At 41.8% G+C, this 27,698-nt stretch overlaps 1 protein-coding gene across 3 annotated transcripts in view; it reads right to left on the reverse strand.

The window, feature by feature from the left end:
• grin2ba (glutamate receptor, ionotropic, N-methyl D-aspartate 2B, genome duplicate a) overlaps positions 1-27,698 on the reverse strand; it is a 200,652-nt gene that overhangs the window by 45,841 nt on the left and 127,113 nt on the right. For all 3 annotated transcript variants that reach the window (XM_078161815.1, XM_078161814.1, XM_078161813.1), the window contains exons 8-10: positions 12,063-12,177; positions 3,616-3,824; positions 1,240-1,411 (exon numbers count right to left, since the gene is read on the reverse strand). In XM_078161815.1, the coding sequence (XP_078017941.1) occupies positions 1,240-1,411; positions 3,616-3,824; positions 12,063-12,177 (496 nt within the window). The remainder of the gene's footprint in view (positions 1-1,239; positions 1,412-3,615; positions 3,825-12,062; positions 12,178-27,698) is intronic.

The raw sequence follows: 27,698 nt of genomic DNA on the forward strand, positions 1-27,698 counted from the left end.
GACACGTTGCTAGTTATGTTCGCTTAGCAAATTCAGGTGCAACCTGCCTCTGCCCCTTGAAAGTTGTCATTAAAGTAGCACCCAAGTAGCATCTTCATTTTCCAAGTGGTGAAACACATGGAATGTGTATGAGCCCTAGAGTGTTAGATTTTACCAAACTATCTCTGAATTTAAGCAAGACCAAATTCACCATCTTTAGCAACTGTGAATAAATTTACAAAGCAAACTTCTAATAAGTGACGCGGAAATGTAATTTTTTGGGAGGGATTATAGATAACAAATTATGTTGGCAACCACATAGAAATTATATCAAAGCAAAAATGTGACAATCTATTGAATTACTGTACAAAATTAAGGACTTAACACACACAAGATACCTAATGTGTGCGAGTATGGGGAAACATTCAATTCCAAAACCACTTTCTATACTTCAAAAGAGAGCTATATGAATTATGACAAAAACAACTTTTCAAGAACCAACTGAACATTAAGGCATCTCAAATCCTGAGGAGTCTTTTTCCTGTTTTAGTAATTTAAAGACAAATATAAAGCTGCCTGCTCAGAGTGGCTTGCTGGCAGTTGTAGCGTAGGGTAGGTGTAAAATGGGCACGCACAATAAGCTTCAGCTGACACCTCTTCAGTGAGTAGGACAACAAGTCTCTGTTTTTCACATTGTTTTCTACTAAACTGTTTTGCTGGGAGTCAAAGTTTTATTGTTTGTTTTTTTCTATTTTCAGAACTTGTTGAATACATTTCAATTTTCACTTCTGCGCCAAAGCTGGCTGCTTGGTGCACCAAAGCCTACTCTGTAATTGGAGCATTTTCTGCCTCAAATGAAGGGAAAGAAGTCATTCTACTTTTCTTGCCTGACTCACTGCCAAATATGTCTTTCCGCAGCATACAGTACTCCACTACTCTGACGGCCCAAATGTCTCAACGACACCTTTTAAACAGAAGTAATAATAAGATGGTGCTGCAAAGTGTGAATTAGGTGCAATCTTCATTTGCACACTTTGCCAACAAACTTCTAATGAGACCATCGTGTCATTTACACATGCATGACCACGACGAGCACAAAGAGGCCGTACTTGATGACCTGCAAAATCTGGCAGCTTTCCACAGACTGAACAGCTTTCAGAGTTGTGTGCTGGTGTGTATCTGTCTAATACATTACACACAATTACTGACAGAACAGGCTGCCAAAATAAAAGTGACAGAGATGCTGAGGTATCGCCTCACCTCTCCCACCATGCCGTTCCACGTCCCGTTGATCTTCTTGCCGTGTTTGCCGTTTGTGACAAGGTAAAGGTCGTAGGTGAACTTCACAGACTTGGCGATCTTCTTGAGGATGTCGATGCAGAATCCTTTACAGCAGCGCTTTATGTAGATCCCTGAATCCTTCGTCTGATTGCTGCGTAGGTGGATATACAGGTAGACAGACAGATAGTTATTTAATCAGATATGTACTTCTGTCCGAAACTGGCATGAATTGTTAATTGCGGTCGTGATTTGGTGTATCTGGCACTGTCACTCTCACACCGATGAAGTGTGAACTGATTCTACCTCTGGCTCTGCAAAGCTGTCGTGGGAAATTAACATCGTTCACAGGCAAAATTTGGGCAGTTTTTTTCCTTTTCATTTCTGCTCTGGTCAGTCCTGCAGTGGTCAGATCTGTGAGTCACTGTTGATGTGTGCTGAATTACATTTTCACAATAATCTGATGTATTTTTCTTCTTGACATGCATCCTCATTCTTGTTTCTCAGACATTTTAACCTCGATTCTAGGGCTATATTTTTGGAGCTTCCGTTGAGGTTTTCAAATGAGGCTCTGAATGTCTGTCATCATATTTTATGACATCATCACCCTGAAAGAACAAAAAATCCTCAGAGGGAATCCTCAGTTTGATTAAACTGATTTACTGGGTTAAATGAGTTTGTCCATTTTTATTCAATCAACTGTCTTTAATGAACAAATGTAATTTATGGTTATGTCAGATTGCTGTCAGACTGCCCTGTTAATACAAGTGCGTGCAGCAAACGGGAAAGCAAACAGTTTTTGGATTGCAGTGAAAGTGTTGTTACTGAAAAGCTTAATGCTGACAAATAAAGATAAGATACAGATATACAGATAAAAAACATGTTGGGAATTTTTTAAATGATTCTGTTTTGTATCGTAAATGTTGACTTTTGGACTTCACAACTCTCTGGAGTTATTAGTAATGTTTGTATCACATGAGTCAGGAACACTCCTACACAGCCACCACTGGCATCTAATCCTGTAAACAGTATAATACTAATAATATTAGTGCAACCTAATCTCTATCTGCAACTGTGCAGAAATACCGGGTTTAAACAGAATGAATAGGCATGCAAAAAAGCGTTTATATGTTGATTTGGAATTCGAATGTCAGCGGCGACCCGGATAGTTCCCTCTTTGATGATTAGATCCAAGTGGCCTGGTCACAGTTGCAGGAAAATGTGGTTATGAGACAAAAGATCGATCAATTCGGGCTATGTGGCGGTGCTGAATGTCTGATTTTACATAGAACTGCTTGGTTTCTCCCAAAAAATCATAATATATAACCTATTCTGGTATACATGTATTAATCAGAGCACTCACATAAGAACATGGTGCTCACAGAAAGCTAAACATTGTTAACAACCACAGAGAGCAAGCAGGAACTGAACTAAATAACGGGTTCTGTCAGTTTGCTATCGATCTTTCACGCTCCCTCTCAGCACTACAGACAGCACCGCACCTACACATGCAGCCCTGAAACACAACAAACAGTGCTGGATGGAGTGCGTAGTACGATAAAATAAGTTCTTATGCCAAATTGTTTAATTGGGTGTTTCAGCTCTTTTTCTGGGGTGGAAAAAAAGGAAACTAATGTCACAAAGGAGAATATGGATCACTGAGGAAAATAAAAAACACAATTTGACTATCAGTTGACCGTAGGCAACACCTGACGTATCAGATCTGACGATGTAAATTCTTAGCCAGGGACAGCCCTAGTGAGGATTAAGGTCCTGATCACACAGAAAGTGCTTTAGCAGCTGGAGAGAGCTTTTTGTTTTGCATTGCCTCGCACTTCCGGTCCTAGGCGCCTGGCGTTTTTGCTGGAGCGCTCTGAACCCCTCGAGCTGAAAAAAGCAGGAAAAAAGCACCCCACGTCATCTCTTTTTCCCCATTGTTCAATCAGATGATTTGAGAGGCAGGCCTTCTGTGGTGGTCACGACAACAAGATTATAGTTGGTGAACAATGGAGGAGAAACTGGTGGTAGCTGTTGCTGGTTACTCATACGGCCTGATGATAGACAGCAGGTTGTCAAACTGCCCCCGAGTCATCCTAAAATATGCCTGGAAACGTCCATGATGGAGGACAAGCTCCTGGACCAACTGGTGGTACTCCACGTGACCCACCCTCTTTTTTAGGGTCTCATGTATCCACACAGATCTCTGTTTATCTGCTGACAGCCTCTCACCCTCAACCAGAGCTACAAACAGTACCCTCTGGCTCAATATTTTAGGAACTAGATACTAATTACTGTTGATTCTTACTTACTATTACTGATTCTGACTCTGAGTTGGAACATCTGAGCTGTAACTCTTACAGTGTTTTGATCTGTTTCCGACAGGGCACAGTGTTTCTCATGCAGGTCCCGCTGAGCGGATCCACGTCTTCCACGATGACGAACGGAGCCTCCTCCAACGTCACGATGGACAGGTGGTCATCCTCCCTGGTTGCTGCCCCCCCATATAGTTCATAGCGAGGCCACACATGGTACTTCATGGACAGGGAACCGTTCTCCCATTTACCCACCTGCAGAGACACACGGCAAACAAAAGTGATTCAGACTGCCTTAAAAATATCAGTGTCAGTAGGTTTTTTTGTGGCGAACTTCACACCTCTTCCTAACTGGACGGGATGCAAATGAGAGAACTTCAGATTCAGTTTTTCCCAAAGAAACTGTCCTAACCTGACACCAAAGTGAGGTATTGCTCGCCTGGGCTCTATTTTTTGTGCACTTCCAACATATTTTCAGAGCAAAAGCAAGACCTTCCTTAGGCTCGATCAGGGCTCATAGGCTCCCTGAATGTTTTCCTCACTAGTAGTATATCTGGACATTTTTACGCGCTCCATCTGCGTACAGAAGGGGAGGAGTTATACTATTTGATAGCCACAGGTAGAGAAGATCTCCTATAAATAATATAAAAACATGAACTCAGATTATACTCCACGCTGCAATTACTCCGGTCCCTCAAAACTAACCACAGATCTGCTCTTACAAACTGTTGAAACACATCACCAATAACACACTGTAGACTTTGAATACTTGTTACGCAAAAACATCTCACTCCGATTCGGCTTTTATTGCCTTATTTTCTGTGTTTCTGGGTTTAACTGTGATTAGTCCATCTGTCAATAAAATGACAATAAGGTAGCAAATGAACAGAAGAATTTTATGGCTGGTAATAAAATATACAAGTGAACACTGTGACACGGGAAGTTAGTGAGAGGAGGAGGAGAAGAGACAGGCGAGGCGAGGCGAGGAGAGGATTGGGACCCAGAGTGGAGAATGAGAACAAGGTTAACGGGAAGGACGAGACTGAAACAGGGGAAAGAGCAGAATTCAGATCAAGAGGAGAGGGTGGAGACAGAATTGGATGGAGAGACTAAACGAGGAGACAGAGAGATATGAGAAATGGCTGCGATTGTAGAGAAAGAAAGGGTCGGGTGAGTGTCTGCGTGACGGGGAGGGAAAGTCAGAGATGGAGCTCTTTCACATGCAAAATGCTGGCTCTTCTGTAGAGGAGTGTCCAGCTGTACGTCTGGAGGGCCCTCCAGCCCTTGTGGCTCTACTCCACTGAAAGAGTGCCGTCAATTAGTAAATTTCCCCCGGATGCTGGTCACGTGAAACCATACCTGCCTGTGCCCTTTCGTCTAGAAGTGCCCACTCGGCCACTTTCATCGAGAGAAAGATGTGGGTGGATATGGATATGGATCATCAGCTAATTGGACACACTGTAATGGGAGAGAGGGCAGGACAGGGAGCCGCGGCGCCAGTGTGTAAAGGTTCGCACGCTTGTTAAATATGGAAATGTACACACACATATTGCACTCCAGGGAACACAAACTTGCCAAGGCTGCATGGAGTGGGCAAGCTACGGCTGTGTATCTCTGGGGCACAATGCAGCCCTCTTTTATCTGGACAAAGACAGACTGAGCGGGAGGACGCAATAGAGCCAGACGGGGATGGAGAGAAGGAGAGAACGGGGGAGGGAGGTGGAGAGAAAGGGGTTAAAAATCAGCCCGGAGGGGAGTAAACTGGACTGGACACTACAGAGTCTTCACACTACTTCAAAGGTGCAGTGGAAGCGTGGTTGTAGGAGCTGGAACTCATTAGGATCCAAGAAAAGTGGTTCAGCTGGAAGTCAAGCTAAGAATTAAACATGAGTGAGGGAGCGGGAGGAGGAGGAGGAGGGGGAAGGAAAGAGAAGGGGTGGTGCAGACTGCAAGGGGAGAAAGAAAGAAAGAGAGAGAGGGGAGACAGGAGGGGAGCGATTCACCTTGTTCTCTGATCAGAGGACAGAATATAGATTAGAGAGGCAGAAGAAAGAGAGAAACACTGAGAATAAAGAATAGGGAGAGTCAAAGGAGTCAGACTGCAGGACACAGACACAATGGAGGGTGAGCATACGGAAACACAGACGCAGGCTGGTGACTTTGCAGGTGGCGTGGAGCATCAAGTTCGCATAAGGTTGTTGGTTTGGAGTATGACTCAGGGCTGTTGTTGCCCCGTCTGCACCACCACCTCCTCTCCCACTCATACTTAGACAATCTATCTATTTCTCCATCTGCACAATAGTTTTTAACCTTCGCCTGTTTAGACAAAGCTGACGGAGCACATAGAAAGTTGCACTGAAGTTTGGTTGTTATTCACCGAGTCAAACTGCTGTCCGGTAACACCACAGTCTTTTATAACTAAACCAACTGGCAACCTCTGGGGACGAAAAATGAAGCCAACGCAGAAGTGTTAGAAACGCCCAACTTTAAAGCAGAAATAACATGTTTACATCCTGGTAAAAAAAAATGGTTTTGGTCTCTAATTTCAACATTCATCACAGCTACAAGGGGGTGGGGGGCGGCACCAGTTTAAATGTTAATTTTTCGTTCATTCAATCATCTGTAATCGCTTATCCTGGCACAGGGGCTGGAGCCTATCCCAGCTGTCATTGAGCGAGAGGCAGGGTACTCCTTGACCAGGTCACCAGACTATCACAGGGCTGACACATAGAGACAGACAACCATTCATACTCACATTCACACCTATGGACAATTCAGAGTCAATAACCTGCTGTGAGATGACACTGCTAACTACTGACCCCCTGTCTGCCAGGTGTAGCTACAGCCCATGAGTCAAATCCACCCCTTGCTAATTAACAGCTCCATCCTCAAATATGGTCACTTCTGGCTCCAAAAAAACAAGATGGCGACAACCAAAATGCCTGCATCCACTATTTCACACAGTCTATGAGCTGAACGTTCATCCTCCCAAGTTCAAAGGCCTATTGTACGCATAGATTTTAATCCAAGCTGCAACCTCCGGGGCTGAAAATGAAGCCAACGTTGAAGTGTCAAAAGCTGCAGTTCCTCTAATGGCCACTTGAGGCTGGCTCCAAGAGTGTAATCTCCATAGACCCCCATGTTAAAAGGCTTAACAGCAGAAATAAAGCCTGGCATGAAAAACTGTTTTGGTCTCTACAGCTACAGTTCCTGTTCATGGAAGCTGCACAGAGGGGTCATTTTTATATAACTCACAGTTGGCAACTAAGGGCAACATTGGTTGGGTAATGTAATCATGGCATAATCACAGATTCACATGAGTATAGGCGTAGCTGTTGCTATTTCAGTCTGTTTTCAGTTCATGAAAGTTAACTGTAAAGCTTTGGTCATCTTAAAAAGTCTTGTTCAACATTTGGTTGTACTAAAAGACCCTTTATGTTGTGTTCAGACTAAGAGCGACACAGCATCAGGCTACAGGTAATCTTCAGTGGAAGCCGGTGACATGAAGCTACAAAGTGATGTTAAAACATGTTGCTGCGTGCAGGTGTGATGAACTACAAATCAACATTGAGCTGGCTTCAACTTTTTTCAGCGCTCCAATGACACAGTGATATGTCAACCAATCATATGTTTTGTCTCAAGCTGTATTTAGCTCAGTTAGCTAACACTAAGCTAGCTTTCTGTGCATTGTGGTGCATACAGGGAGGCAATGAGGTGGTGAAATGTGATGTTAAAATGGGCTCAGACATTGCTCAAAAGCATGGATATGTTTTTTTGACCAAGTACAAACTTTAAATGATGAATAGTCTTGGTGCTTTGTGGCCCGTAGCAGACACACACAAGCCCATAATGATGTAACTATGTTAACAAGCGCTTAAACAACACTTAAATGGCAACTCGGCGATACTGGAACTGGTCACACTGTTGTTGCGTTGTTGCTTGTAGTGTGAACACATCACAATACATTTTGTTTTCATGGTTTTAAGCCTGTTTTTCGCCAGTAAAAATTAGCATTAGCATTATCACAGTAGCTGTAAATGAACAGTGCCAACCCCATCTACCAGCTAGCGTTAGGGTTAGCTCCACCCAGTCATCCAAATGTGGTCACTTTTACACTAAAATGGTACTTTGCCTTGTGTTTATTTTGTGTACTGCAGTTCTTTATTTGACCATCATGTAGGGTGACATGCTGTAGGCCTTTAATTATTTATTTATCTTTGGACATGCTATTTGTGAAGGTGTCACAAAGGTCTGGTTTGTCAGGATTTGAATAAATAGCATAATTATCCTAGCTACCAGACATTTAAAGAACAAATATTTTAACTTGTGCTAGTTAACAATATTTAAACTCAGTCCAAAGAACACTGTGCAAAATATAACAAAATTAGTATTAATACAGGAACACACATAAATTAGGCTTGTTTCCCTAAGTCTGGGAAGCGTTCCCACGCATTTACTCCCAGGACACTTCAGTATCTGAACTTCACTGTCTGTGATGTTTTTCGTCTTCATCTTTCTCAGTTGCTCCTTTTGTCAACATGTACCTCAACATTAAGGGGACTGAGACTCAAAGGGACGGGGCTGACCATACTTGGCATTCTGGGTGCATTTTGGTATGGTAAAGAGCCTGTACGTGCACAAGCAGATGAATATAGAATAGGTGAGATTTGTCAGTGTTGTTTGAATGAAGGTGTAAGTACGCATGTTTGGCACAACTTGCACTACTAATGTTCTGGTTTTTACATAAAGTTTCTGAGCAAACATGCTTTGATAAACAAGGCCTCTGAGGTCAACAGCATCACGGCTCAGCTACCATCTCCACTTGGGATCCGACAAGAGTAACTCACCACAGTCTCACTGGACCCAAAAACATGTCAACACTGGGTTGTTACCTAAAAGTTACATGGTGTCAGTTTAAAGCCACCTGCAGTCTATTTTAGCATTTTTAAAGTATGTCGTTTCCTGACAAGGTTGATTACCTACACTCTCCCTTTAATATTTTAGGACAAATAATGTGCTCAAAGTTTACAAAGTTGTTGCTATAACGGGAGGATGACGTATGACTATAACAGAAGCTGCAGGTCACATGTCATCCTCCAAACACAGGTGCACCGTCATAAACCTTATAAACATAATTGTGAGCTACCCAGTCAACTTATCTTGTATTTTAGGGACTGTTCTTTACTTATCTGACGAGGAGGGTGGCTGAAGTGTGACTTTTTATTCTTTATATTTTTACCCTTCCCTAAGCTATAAATATTTTTCCTTGAGCCTCCCTGAGTGACTTTTCAAAACGTACCCTTTAATATTTGAAAGTTAAAATTTGAAGATGAAATCTCCAAATTTTAAATTAGACATAGAAAGAAGTGATTTCTGATGAGATATTATTTCAAAGTCAGATTTGGTTATGGGTTTTTTTTTCCTGACTGAAAAAAAGGATCATTGGAAATTAGTTTAGTTAATTAGTTTAGTCTGTTGTTTATTTTCAGTATGGCATCCGTGTGCGTGGTGAACAGGTGTAATTAATGGTGTGGATTACACAAAATCCCACCGGCAGAATCAGCACAACACACCGACTGTCTCCCTCCCTCCCTCTCTTCTTTACCATCTCCTGTCCACAGAGCATCACAGGATGGTAGAACATGTTGCAGAGGTACAACATTTGAAATGCAGTTTTGGGTTGTTTTAAGGCTTGGATCATCCACCAGCACCGGCCTCTAACAGGTACAGACGCTGGGAATAGCGCAACTTTGAGCCCAGACATGAAGGACATCCCCATACATCAACAAGAGAAAAGTTCCATGAGAGAAACAATAAAATAAAAAGAATCAAAGTGCTGCCTGGGGCGGTGTCGGTGCTGGGAGTTGAGGTGAGAGCAGATGGTACTGGTGAACGATGCACCTCCAAAATGTCCCATAACTGCATTTCAAACAGCAGACCTGAGCAACATATCTATCCCTCCTGCAGTACACTGTGGCTGGTGTGCAGTGGTGCAGCTCCTCAGTGCAGCAGCAGCCAAATGCCACCTCACCTAAATTCATCAAATTCAGGGCCAAATCGCTGTTTTCCAAGCTAATGTAGCTGCAATCTGGTTGCCATGGTTATGGATTACGTCCAACTATTAAACGCACCCCCATTTTCTGTTTGAGGAAGAACGTTAACCGTTAAACAGGAAGTCACTCTGGCTGGAGGGGAGCTTTAAGCAAATCCAGCTACAAGTTCTGTCTTCCTCTCAGTGTCTGAGTAGCTGCAGGTCTGACTGTTACAGAGATCATTTTAAGAGGAAGCCTCAGTGTGCAAACGAGGGACATGCAGTACTGTACCAGAAATGTGCAGCAAAACATGCATAATTAATTTTCACTTTCTAAAAATCATGTCTTATAGAGCATGTCTTTTTGCTCCTACTAACTGTGCACAGCATAATCCTCTGAGTTATCTTTGTTGCAGTTACATTAAGATGAACACTTGTCCCCAGTATTACATGAACACTATTTTTATGTTATAAAAACTAGGGGAAAAAAACAAAACAGGCAGCAACCTGCAAGGCTGACAAATGACACCAACACGCAAGTGCCAAAAAACTGCAGTTCCTCTAATGGCCACTTGAGGCTGGCTCCAAGATCAAGTCAATCCTCCTAAACTCTCATGGTTAAATGCCCAGCTTTACAGCAGGAATAAACATGTTTACAGCCTAGAACAAAAAACAATTTTGGTCTTTATAGCTAATGTCAACATTCATGACAACTTTAAAGGGGGGGGCAAATTTGTATACAACTTACTAGTTTAAATGTTATTAAGACTTAAAGGTATGTTATCTGCAGAGACTCTGCCCTCTGCCTGTGTTTTCTATTTTTGTTCTGAATTTATGTGCTTGGGATGTTAACAATTGTTCACCCCCATTGCTCAGGTGAATACAAGGCTTTATAAAAAGGCAGTGACCAGGTGCCAGACCATAAGCAGCAAGCATCCAAGAGACACAGTGTCGAAAAAACGCAAATATAGTGAGGCAAAATGCCAAACGAGAGAGAATCTTGGGTTGGCTTTCACTGATGAGCGTGTTTACAAACTAATTGCCAATCCTGCTGAGTTTATCTTTAAAGTTATGCAAAATTCAGGCCAGGGATGGTGCTGTCTGTTGACAAACCACTACCATGGTGATGCTGGTTAGGTAACACAACCATGGCTTAACCCCAGATTCACAGAGTATAGATCAGTGGTTCCCAACTGGTGGGTCACCATCCAAAAGTGGGTCGCAGGCTCATTCTGAATGGACCACAAGTGACTCGCAAACATGTCAAGTTTGTAAAAAACACACTTTATTTTTAAGTACAGTGAATTTCCAGCACAGAGTTTTTATTTTGAAGTGCCATTTCCTGCTGTAGATTGAGTGAAAACCAGACAGCTACTTGACTGAGACAGCAAACTAGCTCAACTACATGGCCAAACGCAAGTGTTATGCTAAATATATTGAACTGTGTGGACCTTGAACTGATGACTACGGAGAAATCTGGATCCTGTGGCTGGACCAGTTGGGAACCACTGGTACAGATGTAGCCTTAGCTATTGCTATTTCACTGGGTTCATGAAAAGTACTTGTGATATTTTGGTGGCCTAATAAAGTCTTGTTTAGCGTTTGGTTGTACTAAAGATCCTCTCAGGCGTTGGATGTTCAGTTTTTCCAGTAAGAACATTTTGTTTTAATGGTTTTTCACTAGAACAATAAAACACATTGGGCTCAGTGTGCAAGGTTTCTTATTTTCTGCTGATGGACTATAAAAAACACATCCGAAAAAAAACATGGACTCAGTGTGCAAAGGCCTTTACTCTGACATTCTTACTCCAACATTAACCTAACTCCTCTTGCCTAAACCTCACCAACGTAACCAACAAAAGCAATGAGCACCATCAGAGGGAGAGTTGGGCGGGTCATGCCTTTACCATCCTAGGAAAAACAAAATTAGACCATTGTGCTAATAAGCTAGCAGCTAGCATTGGGCTTAGCTACACCCTCTCACTCAAATAGGGCCACTTCTGGCTCCAAAAATTCACGATGGTGAGGATCAAAATGCCAAACTCAAGGCTTTAAAAAGTCTGTGATTTTTCGACACTTTTTTTGGCAGACTGAATGCAGCACAGACACACTAAAGGATGACTCCATAAAAAATACTACAGAAATGACTGGTAGTATGCAATAGCTTTCCGAACTTTTAAAATGATCAGACAAGCATTTTTAATACATCCCCACTCACACGGAGCCTGTGCTGCAGTGTATTGCTCAAAGGCACCTTTGCTGAGTTGATAGAATCTAATCAGAGTAGCGCCTGTAAAGCTTTAGGCTTAAAATGCTTAAAAAGTGAAAATCAGATGATAAGAGATGAGATGCAGATAGCAGACAGATACCTGTGGACCAATCAGGTACTGCACCTACAGGATACGGCTGAATATAGACACATGCACACACACACAAGCACACACTTGCTCCTTTTCTCTCACCCTCTCCCACTGTCTCTCCTTGTTGAGCAGAATGATGACCAGCTTGGGGTGCATCTGGTATCCGTCCTCACTGAACGACAGATTACGCCCCTCAAACGTCACATTCATCAGGTACCTGTAGAGAGAAACATCAGAAAAAAAAGAGGCTCATTGAGACATATATCACTTCCTGAAAAATATCTCTGTCAGTGGCGTCTCTCAAATGTTTTATTTGCTCTGTGCGTCTCTATCATTCCTTGTTCGAAGACTCAATTTTGCAAACATTAAACTTTCATGGACTGTCAGTTTATCTCTCGAGCATTTATCTCTTCAGACACTGACATTACATAAATTCATCATCTGCTAGGAAACAGCGATCAGCCAATGTCTAAGCGGGGTTTTCATAAATAGCTGAACATACATTAGTCATCAGCTGCACACAGACACTTGAACAAAACAGAAGCGATGATTTTAAGATGGGACTGAGGGAAATTAATTTGAGAAAATTATCTCTGCAATCATCCCAGGTTCAATGTGTTCACCCCTTACTGATGTGAATTAAAGGAACAGTTCCATAATTTGGGGAAATACAGTTATCTGCTGGAGACAGTAGAATGAGAAGATTTTTCTCTCATATCTGTCCATCAAATATGAATCCACAGCCAGCAGCCAGTTAGCTTAGCTTAGCACAGAGACTGAAAACAGGGTAAAAAGCTAGTTTGGCTCCGTCAGACTATAACAAAATCCACCTGCCAGCACCTCTACAGCTAACACGTTATACCTTGTTTGTTTAATTTGTCCAAGTGTAAAAACGCCAATTGGCATTTCTACTGGGAGTGATGTGCTTAACTTTTTTTTGGCTGGGAGCAGTTTCCAGGCAACCAGCTGAGATTGGAGGACTTTATTTATTAGCCTTGACCAAGAAATACTGTAATATATAAACCTTTGCTGTTTTTACACTTGGTTTTTATACAGATTAAACAAATTATGTGTAAACATGTACATTAGTGAGCTTTGAGGCCCAGACTTCAAAGAACTACTGGCAGCGAAGGCCAACTATCGTCTGTGTCTTGGCCAAAAAGTTGCACCTGAACACACCACAAAGACTACAGCCAACGTCCAACTACACATATGTTTTTTGCCTGGGTGAGAACAAATAACTGTCCACACCAGCACACGATGGTAGTCTGTGTTCATCTTTTAAAAAGGGAAATTGGAAGGCTGACAGGATGGATCCAACACCTAATGTCTCTGGAACAAATTGTATTTCCTGTGTATCAGCGAAAAATAACGCAACAAGCCACAAACTGTTTCTGTGAATGAGCTCAATGGCTAAAAACATAATCTTACCTAATATGACAAGTTCGTTTTGATCTCATAAATGCTTGACTTTAGTCATTTGTTTACTTTCCTCACTTCTGTTTCTCTTCTCGTGCTCTGAGTTGAACTGCCAATCAGAAAGATTTTATTCACCACCTCCTCTGACGCTGATTCAACATGCTGAATCAGCCGGAAAAAAAGCTGACAAGAGCCGACAAGGGCTGACTAGTGCCAACAGTGTGGGACACAACGCCAAAACTAGGGCAACAGTATCTCGAAGACAGTCCGAATTTGACCAAAAGCTGACCGTCGACTCGATGTGTCAGGGCCCTGAGACGTGCTGGTTGGTGGATTTTGTTACCTTTCAACAAAGGAAGGCTAACAGCTTCCCCTTATTTCCAGTTTTTGTGCTAAGCTAAGCTAACCGCCCAGTCTTTACTTGGCTGGCTGGAGATTTCTGCATGACTAATTTATAAAGGAAGTGATACAAACAGAATAAACACTAAACTAGGGCTGCACAATGTATTGTTTTTTTTTTTTTTTTAAATCATCGTGGTGACACAAACACACACACACACACACACACACACACACACACAGAAACACCGTGATGTTGCACTAAAGGATTTTTCAAGTTAGTTGAAAGAGAGTATGAGTAGAAAACAGCACATTAAAATGTAGCTATTATTCTTTTTCTTTTACTGGTGCCTTTTGTGTTCACTTCAATGTTCAATTTTGTTTCAACAAGCAATTTGTTGAATGTTTTACCAGAAAAAAACAGCAGAGAGGCAGAACTGAGTACACTTTAATATCTGTTTATTATAAGTAATATCATTATTGTGATATTAAACATTATCCTACAATCTAAACGCATCCATCATAATAAACTTAATTCATATAACACCTTGTAAAACACAGTTACAAAGTGCTTAACAATGAAACTAAACATTTAAAACACAAGGAGAATGAAACAAACTAAAATGTCATAAAATATGACCAAAGTAAAAGATAAAATAAAAGAAGGCTAAAACTAAAATTAAAATAATAAATGAGTAGATCGATAAGAAAGCAATAAATAGACCGCTCAGATATAATCTGGATATGCTCTTAGATAGAAGTGTGTTTTAAAGAAAGACTTAAACAAAGACAATGACTCAGACAGCCTTATATCCATCGTCATCATCATCACTGCATGGACATGTCAGCAAAAAAAACCTACAGCTGGAGCGCCCACTAGCTCAGCCAGTAGAGCAGACGCCCCACGTACATAGTCTTGTCCTGGCCAACCTGCAGCCCCTTGCTGTCATCATGTCACATGTCATCCCCTCTCTGTCTTCTCCCTTCACTCTGGATCTGTCCTGTCTGATAAACGCAAAATGCCCAAAAAAAATAATCTTAAAACATAAAAAATCTGTAGTCTACAATTAGATGTTATTTATAGAAACTCAAGTGTCACCTGAATGTTGAATTTGAAATCACTGTTTGGACTTAACTTGAGCAGTATTTGAATTTGTATATTGTTAAATATGTCATTTTGAAGTCACTGAAACTGCACTTGCAAATGCAAATAAAATCTGTCAGAATTGAAAATGTATTTCATATTATAAATGTATTTTTGTTATATCTAGCTGGACACGTGGATGACTACATTAAAAAACAATCACTGAAACAGATGAAAATTTGGTTACACCGCCTTAGAGATAAACTGACCAATTCTTACACTAAGTGTTTTTGTGTCCGTTTGACAAATCATAAAGCAGCTCTGGGAGAGAGGAGGGTGATGAGGAGGCAAAAAAATGCAATGCAGTTTATGTCTGGCCTTAAATTTAACGTTAAAAAAGTACTCTGTAATACACCAACAGCAGCTTTTTAGATCACTGTGTGTTAGTGTGTGTGTGTGTGTGTGTGTGTGTGTGTGTGTGTGTCTGCTACAGTCTGTGTGTTTGTGTGGCGGAGAAAGAGAAACCGAGAGAAAGCAGCATTGTTTCTGTCAGGTGAAATCATTTCACCTCCCTTCAACTAAACACAGCGCACACACACACACACACACACACATACACATATACACAGCATACAACACTCAACACTGTATTCTCTTGCAGTGATTATGGTGAATGTGCGTGGGAGTGTGTAAGTGTGTATATGAGAACAGGAATGTTTATGTCAGGTGAACTCAAATCACTTCACTGTCATCCCACACACACACACACACACACACACACACACACACACACACACACACAATCTCTTAACTCTTTCACTCCCTCACCCTTTACTCTCTCTTCTTCCCTCTCTCTGACTGTTTCCATGGAAACACTGCCTCAAAACCGTGCAGACCATATATATGAAGATGAATATATAAATAACAAAAAAAAAGGTGTGTGTGTGTGTGTGTGTGTGTGTGTGTGTGTCTAAAGACTTGGCTCGGTGCCGGTGTGCTGATGAGGTCTGCAAACAGTGGACTGGGTCGTGCATCAAGTGATCACCAGCAGAACCAGTTTGTCTTGAACCATCATTTCCCCTCAGTAGAGAGCGATGACGCTCTGCCTCACTGCAGCTCCTCCTTAAAGGGATAGTTCGGATTTTTTTAAAAGTGGGGTTGTATGAGGTACCAATGCATAGTCAGCGTGTTACCTGCAGTAGATGTGAGTCGGCACGCTACAAGTTTGGGGAAGCTGGCTGGAGTCTGACACAGAAACTAAGCAATGTACTGCTGTGGAGGGGGCAACAGCAAAATATATTTTAGCCACCTAAAGAGTGTTGTCACCACTTTACCTTTCCATCAGCCAGCCCGTTCCAACAGAGAAGCCGTTAATGGCTTCAGTTTGCCATCTATGCTCTCTTCACATCCACCAGACTCCATTGACAAAACAGTCATTTTAGCTCGCTAATCACAGGAGCTGCTGGTCTACTGCTGCCTTGATCATTTAGTTAGTTAGTGTTCTTGTGTGACTTTGGCGACTCTGACCTAACCCTTTTAAACACCAGAGTCACAAAATAACACAAACTAACTAACTAATCGAGGCAGCAGCAGACCAGCAGCTCCTGTGTTAAGCAATGGTTAAATCACTGTTTTTTTCAATGGAGTCTGGCTTTGAGGAGAGTGATGTAAAGGCTCTATGTTCCAGCTGGAAATCACTGTCTGACATTAAGGTAACTCAGTCAAAATATTCTAAATATAGCATACACTTAGACTGACACTGATTTTTTTGGGTGGTGCTTTTTTTTAATTGGCTAAAAAACATTTAGTTGCTGACCCCTCCACAGCTGGAGATTGCTGAGCTTCCATGTCAGACTCCAGCCTGCTTCTCCAAACTGGGGGCATGCTGACTGACATCCGCTGCAGGTAAATACACTGACTATACCTCACACAACCCTGCTTAAAAAAATGTGAACTATCCCTTTAACATTACACACAACTCCCCTGCTCAGAGTTCAAGTTGTTCTACCCTGAACCATGTCTGACCTTTTAGCTGGAGCAGTTCACTGATCAGATCAGGAAGCCGTGCAGAAATATCACACTCTCATTTAAATGTTGTTTCTTTGTTCCTGTGTATCTTCTATGTGAGTCCTATGCGCTCCATAATGTAATGCAATAATCCAACAATTACTCTAATGCCGGCTTCCTTATTCTATTTCCTGTATTAAATATTGGTACTTTCAATGGGCCGTGATGAGCATCATAGCGTCTCATGCAGCCCCATGTGTCCAGCTAACCGCCCCATCCTGTAGAGCCTTGGCACTGATACAAAGTGCACCGAATCTGCTGCATAAATCATAAGCCATTTACAAAATGACACGACGCTGCGCCCTCTTTAATCTTTACCGAGCAAGCCATTGTTACGTGCAACAATGTGGGGCCCTTCTTGTGTATGCGTCTACGTGTTTGAGTGCGCCCTACACACGTTGACGGCAGTAACGGAGCGAAACACAAGCATATGTGTGTTGCCATGGCGCCCACAACCACTGTGACTTCCAAGCCAATCTGCTGTGTTACTATGGTAACGGTAATCTCGCAGAGGGTGGGAGGGGAAGAGAGAGAGACAGAGAGAGGTGGGATTCAAAGAAAAAGAGGGAGGGGATGGGACATATTACTACTAGACTGCGACGCTCTCCTCTCTCCTCATCGCCCATCACACTGTGACTGCTGTGTTTACAGGAAGGGCTTTTTTTCCCCCTCCATCCATGTGACCACATCTGCTTCTCTGTCACCTCCTCTGAACTTTCTGTATCGCTACCAGTAAAACTGAACACACATGTGCCCGCACACACTCAACACAGCTGGGTTGCCGCTCTTTTTTCTACATTCACAAGCTGTATATACAGCACGTCTACATCTGGAAGCTGCCCAGTTGCTCCTCTTATGGGCCACTGAGCAGGGCTACTGGGGCAGCTGGGTGTTAAGTACATTGCTCAAAGCTGGATTCACTGCCTTCCTCGTCATGCCAGAGGAACAAACAAACATGTGAGCACAAACGAACTCCCCCTCCATCTTTCTTCTATGAGCCATGAGACGGCATTGAAGGGTAAGTTTGGTATATTTCAACCTGGACTCTATTTTTCAATGTTTTTGCGTCAAAGTGACTAATGGGAAGAACTATTTTTGAAATTGGTCTAGTATTGCTGCAGACAGCAGCGGCAAAAACAGGCTGCAATGTAACAATTCAGAGCTAGTGGTGTAATGCAGTGTTTAATGCATGTATACAGGATGCACCCACCTCTTTTTCTGGCTGTTTACAGTACACCCGCCTAAGAGTGAGAGTACACTCTCGTCCTCCTCGCTAACCTACCCATCTTCCTAGCAGTACACCAACCTCATCCACTACCACTACACCACTGTTTAGAGCATGTTCACCATGTCAGTGTAGGTCAACTGAAAGTGCTTGTTTTTGCCACTGACAGGTTCAGATTGTTATTCCAAGTGTCTGACAACATTACAGACAGGATCCAGACAGACATAGGCCTTTTTGTTAAAGAGTAAGATTCTTTGTGTTAAACCAGGAACAGCCCTGAAATTGCTGTCGCTAAACCACCAGACTCCAGTAATTTTAAATGGTAACTTTATCATCATAAAACACTTCACTCAAAGTCGACAGTAACAAAATAAAACCCACAAAATTTGTCATCAACTCTGGGTTGGCTGAAACAAACCCTTTAAGGGACAGTGTGGAAGATTTAGTGGAGTCTAGCAGTGGGGATTGCAGATTGTAACCAGCTGAAACTTCTCCCAGTTACAATTTCTTTAGTGGTCATTGTTCAGGAGGTTTTTAGGAGGAGTTGAATTTTCTGCAGAGGTCTCTTCCTCTCCAAAACAAATGGAACAGGGGTCTCATTTGTGAAACAATGCATAGGATCCATACTAAAAAAATACAGATTTTTTTTTTTACAGATTTACAATCAGGCTTCCAACCCGTCTCCAAAATGGACGTAAGCATGGGTCAAAGTTTCTCCTATCAAGTCCTTTTACAAGATCACAACTTTTGCATAGGTAGCGGCGTTCGCCTCTTTCAGGCCTCGTTTTGTGCTTGTGCAATGGTTATTAATGAGACCCTGGGTGATTTAAACCAGTAAAATCACTCAATAAAGCAGTTTCATATTAAAAATCAGTGTTTCTGTGGCACTGTTTGGCATCTTGGGGACAGGTGGCTTGCCCACCACAAGCAAATACGTGCTTACCTTTTTTCTCTGATTTAAGTTCAAGACTTTCAGGAGGTTTTTATTAGATGCCAAATTATCTACAGAGGTCTCTTGCTTTCCAAAACAAACAGACCAGCTGATTTAAACCAGTAAAACAGTGAATAAGGTAGTTTCATGATAAAAATCTGTGTTGAACTATGGTGGCTGATGCATAAGCAAGGAAACACAAACAGTCCTATCTATAGCCAGCGCTTGGTTTGTCCATCTGTACATGGTGATCTCTGTGGACAAGGACCTGCTCCCTATGTAGATATAAACAGCTAATTCTAAGGTAACAGAAACACAATGGATCTTATTTTCAATTGATAATACATTCAAGAAAATATTGATATTATATTATATTCCATTTCTGCCAAAATATCCTCCTCAATCCAACACACTGGACCTTTAATTTACCCAGTTACATGTGAAATATGCTGGCTCTATACACGCTAAAATTACTGTTTATTTAAATGGAGTCTGGTGGGTTTGGTGATGGCAATTTCAGGGCTGTTTCTGGTTAAACACAAAGGACAAAAACAAGCACTTTTAGTGCGTGTAAATTGACGGTTCATATTGCCCCAGTGGTTACACTGCAGCCTGACTCAATAATGGACCAATTTAAAAAAAGAAGAAGAAGAAAAAAAAAAAGGTTGTTCCCTTAAGGCACTTAAGACACAAAACAAAATATGAAAATAGGGTTCAGATTGGAAAATACTGTACCTACACTTTAACAACAGACACCCCAAGAATCAACACACACATGCACGTCCTCCCACTAACCCCCTTGTTTTGATATCCTGTTGAACCCGTCAGCTTCCAGCTGAAGCTAGAGCAGAGTGCCTCAGCTGTACTGTACAGAAGGTGAATTGAAATTCAGACAGCAGCAGCAGCAGCTGTCTCCACCTGTCGAACGAAAGCGAGTGACACTGACCGGACTCTACAGTCACAATATCCCCTTCATTAACTGCCTCGCACTTTTGCAGACATTTCAATGAATCTTGCCTTTTTATTTTTTTATCTAGAGGAGAATTCATGCCATTGTAAATCAGAGCAAGTCAGTGTCAGACACACACACACACACACACACACACACACATACACACAGACAAACACTTGCCATGCTAACTCCACATGGCCTGACACAGATACGTTTTAGCGCATGTTCTGGTGTGAATAATGGAGGAGTTGTGTGAAATATTGATAAGTCAGTTTTAATAAATTAACCCTGACATGAATTAGTCATGAATTACACTCCTTAGCAATTACTGTGGTGCAATGTACTTATTGGGTTTGTAGAGGAGGAATCTATATGGAGAATGATAACATGCCCCATATGGAAGAAAAAAAAACACGGTAGCTTTCCTGCATGCACATTTGGGTATACGGTGTGAATGTGAGGGGAGGTGTGAATTTGCTGCGTGTGCGTGTGTTTGCACACATACAGTATGCATCTACAGTAAGTGGTAACCATGTGTGTATTCAGACACGGGAGCTGAATGTGTAAACAGTGTAATAAATTGTGCTAATGGGAAGAGAGCAGGGAGATGACAAGACAGGAACAGAGGTACAGAGAGGAGGGGACGGCTCAGAACATTTGATTTATTTTTGACATGTGATGGACAGCACTTAATTAAAAGTAATCATGATGAAATTAATTTTAAATGGTAGCCCTAGAACAGAGCAGATTCTACATTTCAGAGAGATTTCTTAAAACACTCAAGGCAAAATTCTTCTTCTCTTGTTTTTCTAATTTCGGAGCATTCTGCAGTAAAACTTCAAAAGCCTTAAAGGGCAAACTTAACTTAAAAGAATCAAGAGTTATAATAGCCTGCAGAGGGAGGAATTGCAGGGAACAAGGACATGTGGTTCAAATGTTATCACTATAAAACAGGCATTAGTAGTGGTTATCAACGTTAAAGATGTAGGTTAGAGGCCCCTGCTAAACCAACTAGCATGATTACAATGCCGTGAAAAGCTATTAAATGACTGTGTTTTGTGTTATGCGGTGACATGCAAATGAGCTGACTTCCATATCCGAAGACAGAGGGGAAGGTGGATGTTGTGACACCTAGATGAGGTGGCTGCCAAGCTGCAGACCACTGTCTGAAATCAACAAACAACAAAACTGGTTGTTTTTTAAAGAGACATCTGTGTTTCCAGCAGCATTCCTACGCCCAATTATGGGTATTTCTTGGCAACCCAACGCTGCATTTTCAGTGGGAATTGTGCCATCAAAAGCAGGTGGTCTTTACTGAGACATCGCTGCATTTCCAGCTGCATTTCTGCCAAGAAACGTGGGTGTATTTAGCAACCCTTCACTGCATTTGCAACGGGAATCGTGCCATTACAAGTGGATGTTCTTTATCGAGCCATTGCTGCATTTCCAGCACCAACTGTAGCACCAAACATGGGTGTTTTTTAGCAACCTGTTGCTGCATTTCCAGCTGAGATTGTGCCACCAAAAGTGCGTTTTTTACCAAGCCATCACAGCATTTTTAACAGGAATTATGCCAATTGAGAGCAGGTGTTTTTTTTTTTTTTTTTTACTGAGCCATCGCTGTGTTTCTAGCTGAAATTACACCATCGAAAGTGGGTGCTTTTTACAGAGCCATCGCTGTGTTTCCAGCAGGGATTATGCCATCAAAACTGAGTGTTTTTTTTTACAGAGACACTAGCTATGTTTCCATCCAAAAGTGATTCGAATCATTGGGAAATGCGCATTAAAAGAAATACGAATCCTGTGTGTTTCCATTAAATGTACGGACTTTGGTGAAAACTACGAACTCACGCGAGTTTTCCGCAGAACCGGAAACAAAACAAGTCTCGCATTCTTCTTCTTCTATGTTTTCTGGCGATTGGCAACCAGCTTGTAAATGCATTACCGCCTTCCCAACCCGGAGTGTGGATATCACCATGGAGAGAGGTGCGCTACGTCAGACTTAATTCGAACATAATTGTTTCCATCCCCCGTTTTGCAAATCAACATTTTTTTGAATCAACCGAAACCCGGCTAAAGCGAGCGTATTTCAGATTCAGATTCAGATTCAGAATACTTTATTAATCCCCGGGGGGGAATTGTTTTTTGTTCCAATGCTCCGTGCAAAGTAGAAATAGAAATACAGCATGAATGGAAACAAGAGATAAAGATGAAGATATAAATAAGATACTAAAATAGACAATGAAATAAATAAAATAAAATATTAAAGTAGACATTAAAATAAAATAAAATAAAATATTAAAGTAGACAATAAAATAAATAATAAAATAGTAAAGTAGACAATCTGAAATATATACAATATACAATGAAATGGTTGTAGCGTTATAAATGAAATAAGAATGAGTAATTATATTGTGTGTTTTGTTTTATAAATAGCCAAATGAGTCCGATCATCAGAGGGAGGAGTTGTACAGTTTAATGGCCATAGGTAAGAATGACTTCCTGTGGCGCTCAGTGGTGCATTTAGGAGCAATCAGTCTCTGGCTGAAGGTGCTCCTCTGTTCGACCAGAGCGTTGTGGAGAGGGTGAGAGCCATGCTGAAGTATCGCCCGCACCTTTGACAGCATCCTCCTGTCTGACACTGCTGTCAAAGGGTCCAGCTCCATCCCCACAACGTCACTGGCCTTTCTGATCAGCTTGTTGAGTCTGTTGGCATCGGCTACTCTCAGTCTGCTGCCCCAGCACACCACAGCAAACAGAATAGCACTGGCCACCACAGACTCATAAAACATCCTCAGCATAGTCCGGCAGATGTTAAAGGAGCGGAGTCTCCTCAGAAAATAGAGGCGGCTCTGTCCCTTCTTGTAAAGGACTTCAGTGTTCTTAGTCCAGTCCAGTTTATTGTCAATATCCAGTTTATTGTCAATAAAAAAATTAAAATTAAAATAAAAAAAATAAAATAAAATAAAATTTTAGTTTGTGCGAATCAGGATTTGAATTCGAATTTTGGCGTTTCCATCATAATTTTCCGATGCGATACTTCTAGATGCGCATCTAAACAGGCTGACGGAAACATGGCTATTGCTGCTTCTCAGCAGCGATTGTGGCACCAAGAGTGAGACTTTTACCAAGCCATCAATGCATTGCCAGTGGGAATTGTTTCACCAAAAGCTAGTGTTCTTTACCCAGCCATCGGTGCATTTCTAGTGGTTATTGTGCTACCAAACATGGGTGGTATTAGCACCCTATCGCTGTGTTTCAAGCGAGGATTGTGCCACTAAATGTAGGATTTTTATTGAGCCATTTCTGCGTTCTCGCAGAGATTATGCCATTGAAACAAATGTTGTTTTTTTTACAGAGACATCACTGCTGGCACCAAAATCAGGTTTTTTACCCAGCCATTGCTGCATTTCCAGGAGACATTGTGCCATCAAATGTGGGTGGTTTTTAACAACCTGTTGTTGTGTTTCCGGCAGGGATTGTGCCACCAAGAGATAGTATTCTTTACCCAGCCATCACTGCGTTACCAGTGATGATTATGGCACCAGCAGAGGGTATTTCAAGCCAAAACATGATCTTTTCCTGACCATAACCAAGTGGTTTTTGTGCCTATACATAATCACGTCTTACTCACTGTGATGTGGAAACACAAAGAATCATAAAGCTTTGCCAAAGGCTGTTTAATAGCAGGAGTCTAACCTATATCTATTACGCTGATAAAGATTTTGAACACCCATTTAATAGAGTGATAACATCAAAATGAGTGACAACAAGGAGGCAGTAAAGGGCAGAAAAAGACAGGAATGAATGTAATAGAAAGAGAAGGAGAGGCAAGGATTATTTGTGATAAAATAAAACAACATAAAAGTAGAGAACTGAATAAACCTGGCAGAGGAACATGAGACTGAGACGGAGACGGTGATAAAAATAAAGAGAAGGAAGAGAGAAGACAGAGGAGAAAGAGGGCAGGAGCATCCTGACCTAGTTCTAATCAAGCCTCATCACAACCAGGTACCTTTTTTACACCTCCCACTGGCCTGCCCCATAAACACACACTCAACTGGCCTTTATAGACTCAGTCTGAAATAGCAAGCTGTACACACACACAACCACACAAACACCCAGGTGGACGCGCTGTCCATCGAGCTGGCACACACTCATCCCTCAGCTCAATAGGGTCGAAATGCTGCTTTGGAGTGTACCGCATGCAACACAGTGGAATGCACACACACACACACACACACACACACACACACACAAACACACAAACACACAAACACTCCATTGAAAGCCTCACTGGGGCCACAGAAGTTCAAAAATGTCCACAGAGCTTAAAAGCACTTGACACCTTTCCAACTCCAAGCTCATTTGGAACCTGTCCACGCCTGGCAAGGTCAGGGCCACTGTTGTCAAACTCATGATTCCCACACTGTTGTGTATTGCTCAGCAGCGGTCTCCCGTTCCATCACTCCCTCACTGTGTGTCTTTTTGCTCTCTGTGCTTTGCTCTCTTCTTCTTCTTTCTGCTATCTTCATTTGTCAGGCTCGTACTGTAGCATTAGCTGGAATGTCACAGTGCTGGCTACAGTGGACTTAATTTACTTAGTGGAGTGACGCGTCCTTCTCTTGTGGTGCTCTACGAAGCTCTAAGGGCCGGACAAGGAAATGCTAAGTAGAGAGGGATCGGCATAATGTGTGGCTTGTAAAGTCAAGTAGATGACCGTGACCATACAGCAATTCTTCGTCAGTCAACGGCAGAATGAAATGTAAACTAGATATGATTTACATATTTCCATGCAGCCTTTACTGGCCTAACCCATCTGTAATCTACAAGCTTGAAAGACATGTGATGCGCGATTGAAAACTACAAAGTCAAGTGTGATCATCTCCATTAGTCACAATCCCATCCAGAATTAAGTATCAGACTGGGCATACACAGCTGCAGAGTCCCAAAGCTGTCTCACAAATTTAGCTTCATTCACTGTGGTTTGGCACGTATGTGCTCGCTCATAACAGGCAGCATTTTCGCCAGGCTGTAAAATCGACAAGTGCCGTCCTCCTTCCTTCACCACCTGCTGTGCTGCTTCAGATTTTCAATCTGAATTATCAACTTCAAGTTTTCAAATATGGCAGCTGCTCTGGAAAAAGATCTCCTGTCTGTCTCGGATTAAATCTGAAGCGAGAAAATAGGCCAGGCAGCTCCTGCGTCACGCTGACTCAACAGTTAAATAATTGTTCTTCATGAATTGGGTTTTTTTTTTTTTTGGAGAGGAAAAAGTCACGTCATCCTTTATCAGTGATTCCCAACCAGGGGAACTGGTTCCCTTGGGGGTACCTCTGCAGTGAGAAACTGTAGACACACACTAAATAATCTTGATTTTCATGTAAATAAGCACAGCATGTATAAAATAATGCACATAGCGACCATGATGTCATTCACTGGTTTGTGGACTGCCATTTTAAAGCCTTGAGTTCAGCATGTTTGCTGTTAACCTCTTGGTTTTTTGAAACCAGTGGCCATATTTGGACGAGAGGATGGAGCTGTGGAGGAGCGCAGTTTGGATCTGACTCACAGACTGTGATGATGCCTTGCAGACAGTATTAAATGTGTCTAATTTTAAGCCTTAATTAAATGTTAACGGGAGTTATATAAAAATTCACCCACCATACATTTGTCAAGAATGTTGAAACATAGCTATAGAGACCAAAACTGCTTTTGTACCAGGCTGTAAACATGTTTATTTCCATTGTAAAGTTGGGCATTGTAACACAGGAGTCTATAGAGTGCTCTGGGAATGACGTTTTTTTGAAGGCTGGCGTCGCCCTGGGTTTCTCGTCAAAAGGTTTGTTGGATTTTTCCATTGGATTTTGGATTTTTGCAGAAAGTAAGCTTTGACAAACAAACGATGATGATGCTTACACCATTTGTTCAGCAAGATAATCTTTACAAATGAACACCACTTTTAGAATTTTTGAAGCGTAAATGCAATTACCAGAAAAAAAATCTAAAGCCTATCAATGAACTATACCACGGGCACATGACACAACAAGGCTGTAAAGACATGTTCGAAGTAATGACGTTTCTGTAGTCTCATTTAGAAACGTGTTAGCAACAGCCTTTTTTAAGACACATCAAAGCTTCAAAATTCACGAGTTGGGTATTTACTGACATAGTTTTTGTCCTAGAACAAAACTCTAAAGTTTCTTAAGCTTGTGTTGACCATGGGCCTTGTTTCAGGCATCTAACCAAAAACCCATTGACTGTGAGACGAGGAAACCGAGAGTGCAAAAATGCTACCTCATTTCAGGGTTTTCGGCCTCATTCCTGGCCCACTGATTTAAGTACTGCAATATTTATATATCTGCAATGTTATGAACTGGGTGTCGAGGGTGATACTCATGAAAAGAATGTCGTAGTAACTTACAGCTCATGCAAACCCAACATTTCCTACTGGTGCAGATTCACATGGAAAGCATTTACCTGGTGAATCACAAGTTGCCTTTTATCATGAAGGGGGCAAAGGAAATGCAATGTGTTTTTCAGTGAGCTTAGCACTTACCGCCATCGTTAATCAAAAATGAGTCATCAAAACAAGACAATGATCATTTTTCTGTATTTCCTGACAGCGGATCCATTAGAAAAATTGCAGGAAGTAATGAAACAGTCAGCAGCCACAATGTGCTGTGGGATGAAGAGTTGCAGGCAATGGGCTGCACACCTCCAACTTGAAGAGGTTCACTTTCACTATGCCCTGCTGGCTACAGACTGATGCTGTGCGCAGTGTAAAATCAGATCATGGTTGCTCACAGACTGAAAAAAAAGGGCAGATTATTGCCTGAATTCTTTATTAAAACGACAATAGTTTTTTTGTTGCCCCCAGAACTCTGTTACCTGGAGTATTAAACTGCATTTGTATTTTCAGCAAGCAACAAGAGGACCGCTCAATTGTATAATAATATTGTAAAATCCACTTTTTAACCACTTTTATATTATGTAAAGTTAAATAATATACTGTTTAAAATTAATTCAAATGAACATATTTGGACCCTGGCTGGTGGTGTTGATGAGGGGGTACGTGAGGCCTGTGAGGGGTACATCTTACAAGCAAGGTTGTGCTCCAAACCAAGATTAGTGTGACCAGTTCCAGTTCGTGGGCTCAATTGATTTTCATGGAGAAATATCTCACAGCAAAAACCGAGCTTTAGAGGTCGAGGTTTTGTTTTCCAGCTTAGCACGGCTATTACACGCCATTCTCAACTCCTAAGAATTAATTGTGACCTGATTTATTACGAAAGAGCCTTTTGATTGAGTTACTTCCCTTCCCATCCATCTTTCATCTATCCATTCATTGATTCACTTAGGAGTGAACCAACCAGGCGGCGGGACATCCATCCCGCCAACCAAGCAGCGAGCAAGACCAGGCAACCAGCCGTCCATTCAGCTTGTAGTATATAGACTGTAGGCCAAATGCTAATCTCTTGATTGAACACTTGAAGACAAAGGTTATCACCAAACAAATTTAGTTAAGGCAGCGAGGGGCGAAGGATCTTAGCAGCGCTCGCAACTGATCTAATCATCAACACAGCTAAGTTGATTATAAAACTGCAGGTCTGGGGTGCAGACAATGGCTGAGGAGGAGGGGAGAGGAGAGTAGAGGAGAGTAGAGGAGAGGAGAGGAGAGGAGAGGAGAGGAAAAGAAGAAGGTGTGAGCAGATAAAACA

Source organism: Epinephelus lanceolatus, chromosome 18 (genome assembly GCF_041903045.1).
Source record: "Epinephelus lanceolatus isolate andai-2023 chromosome 18, ASM4190304v1, whole genome shotgun sequence".
NCBI lineage: Eukaryota > Metazoa > Chordata > Actinopteri > Perciformes > Serranidae > Epinephelus > Epinephelus lanceolatus.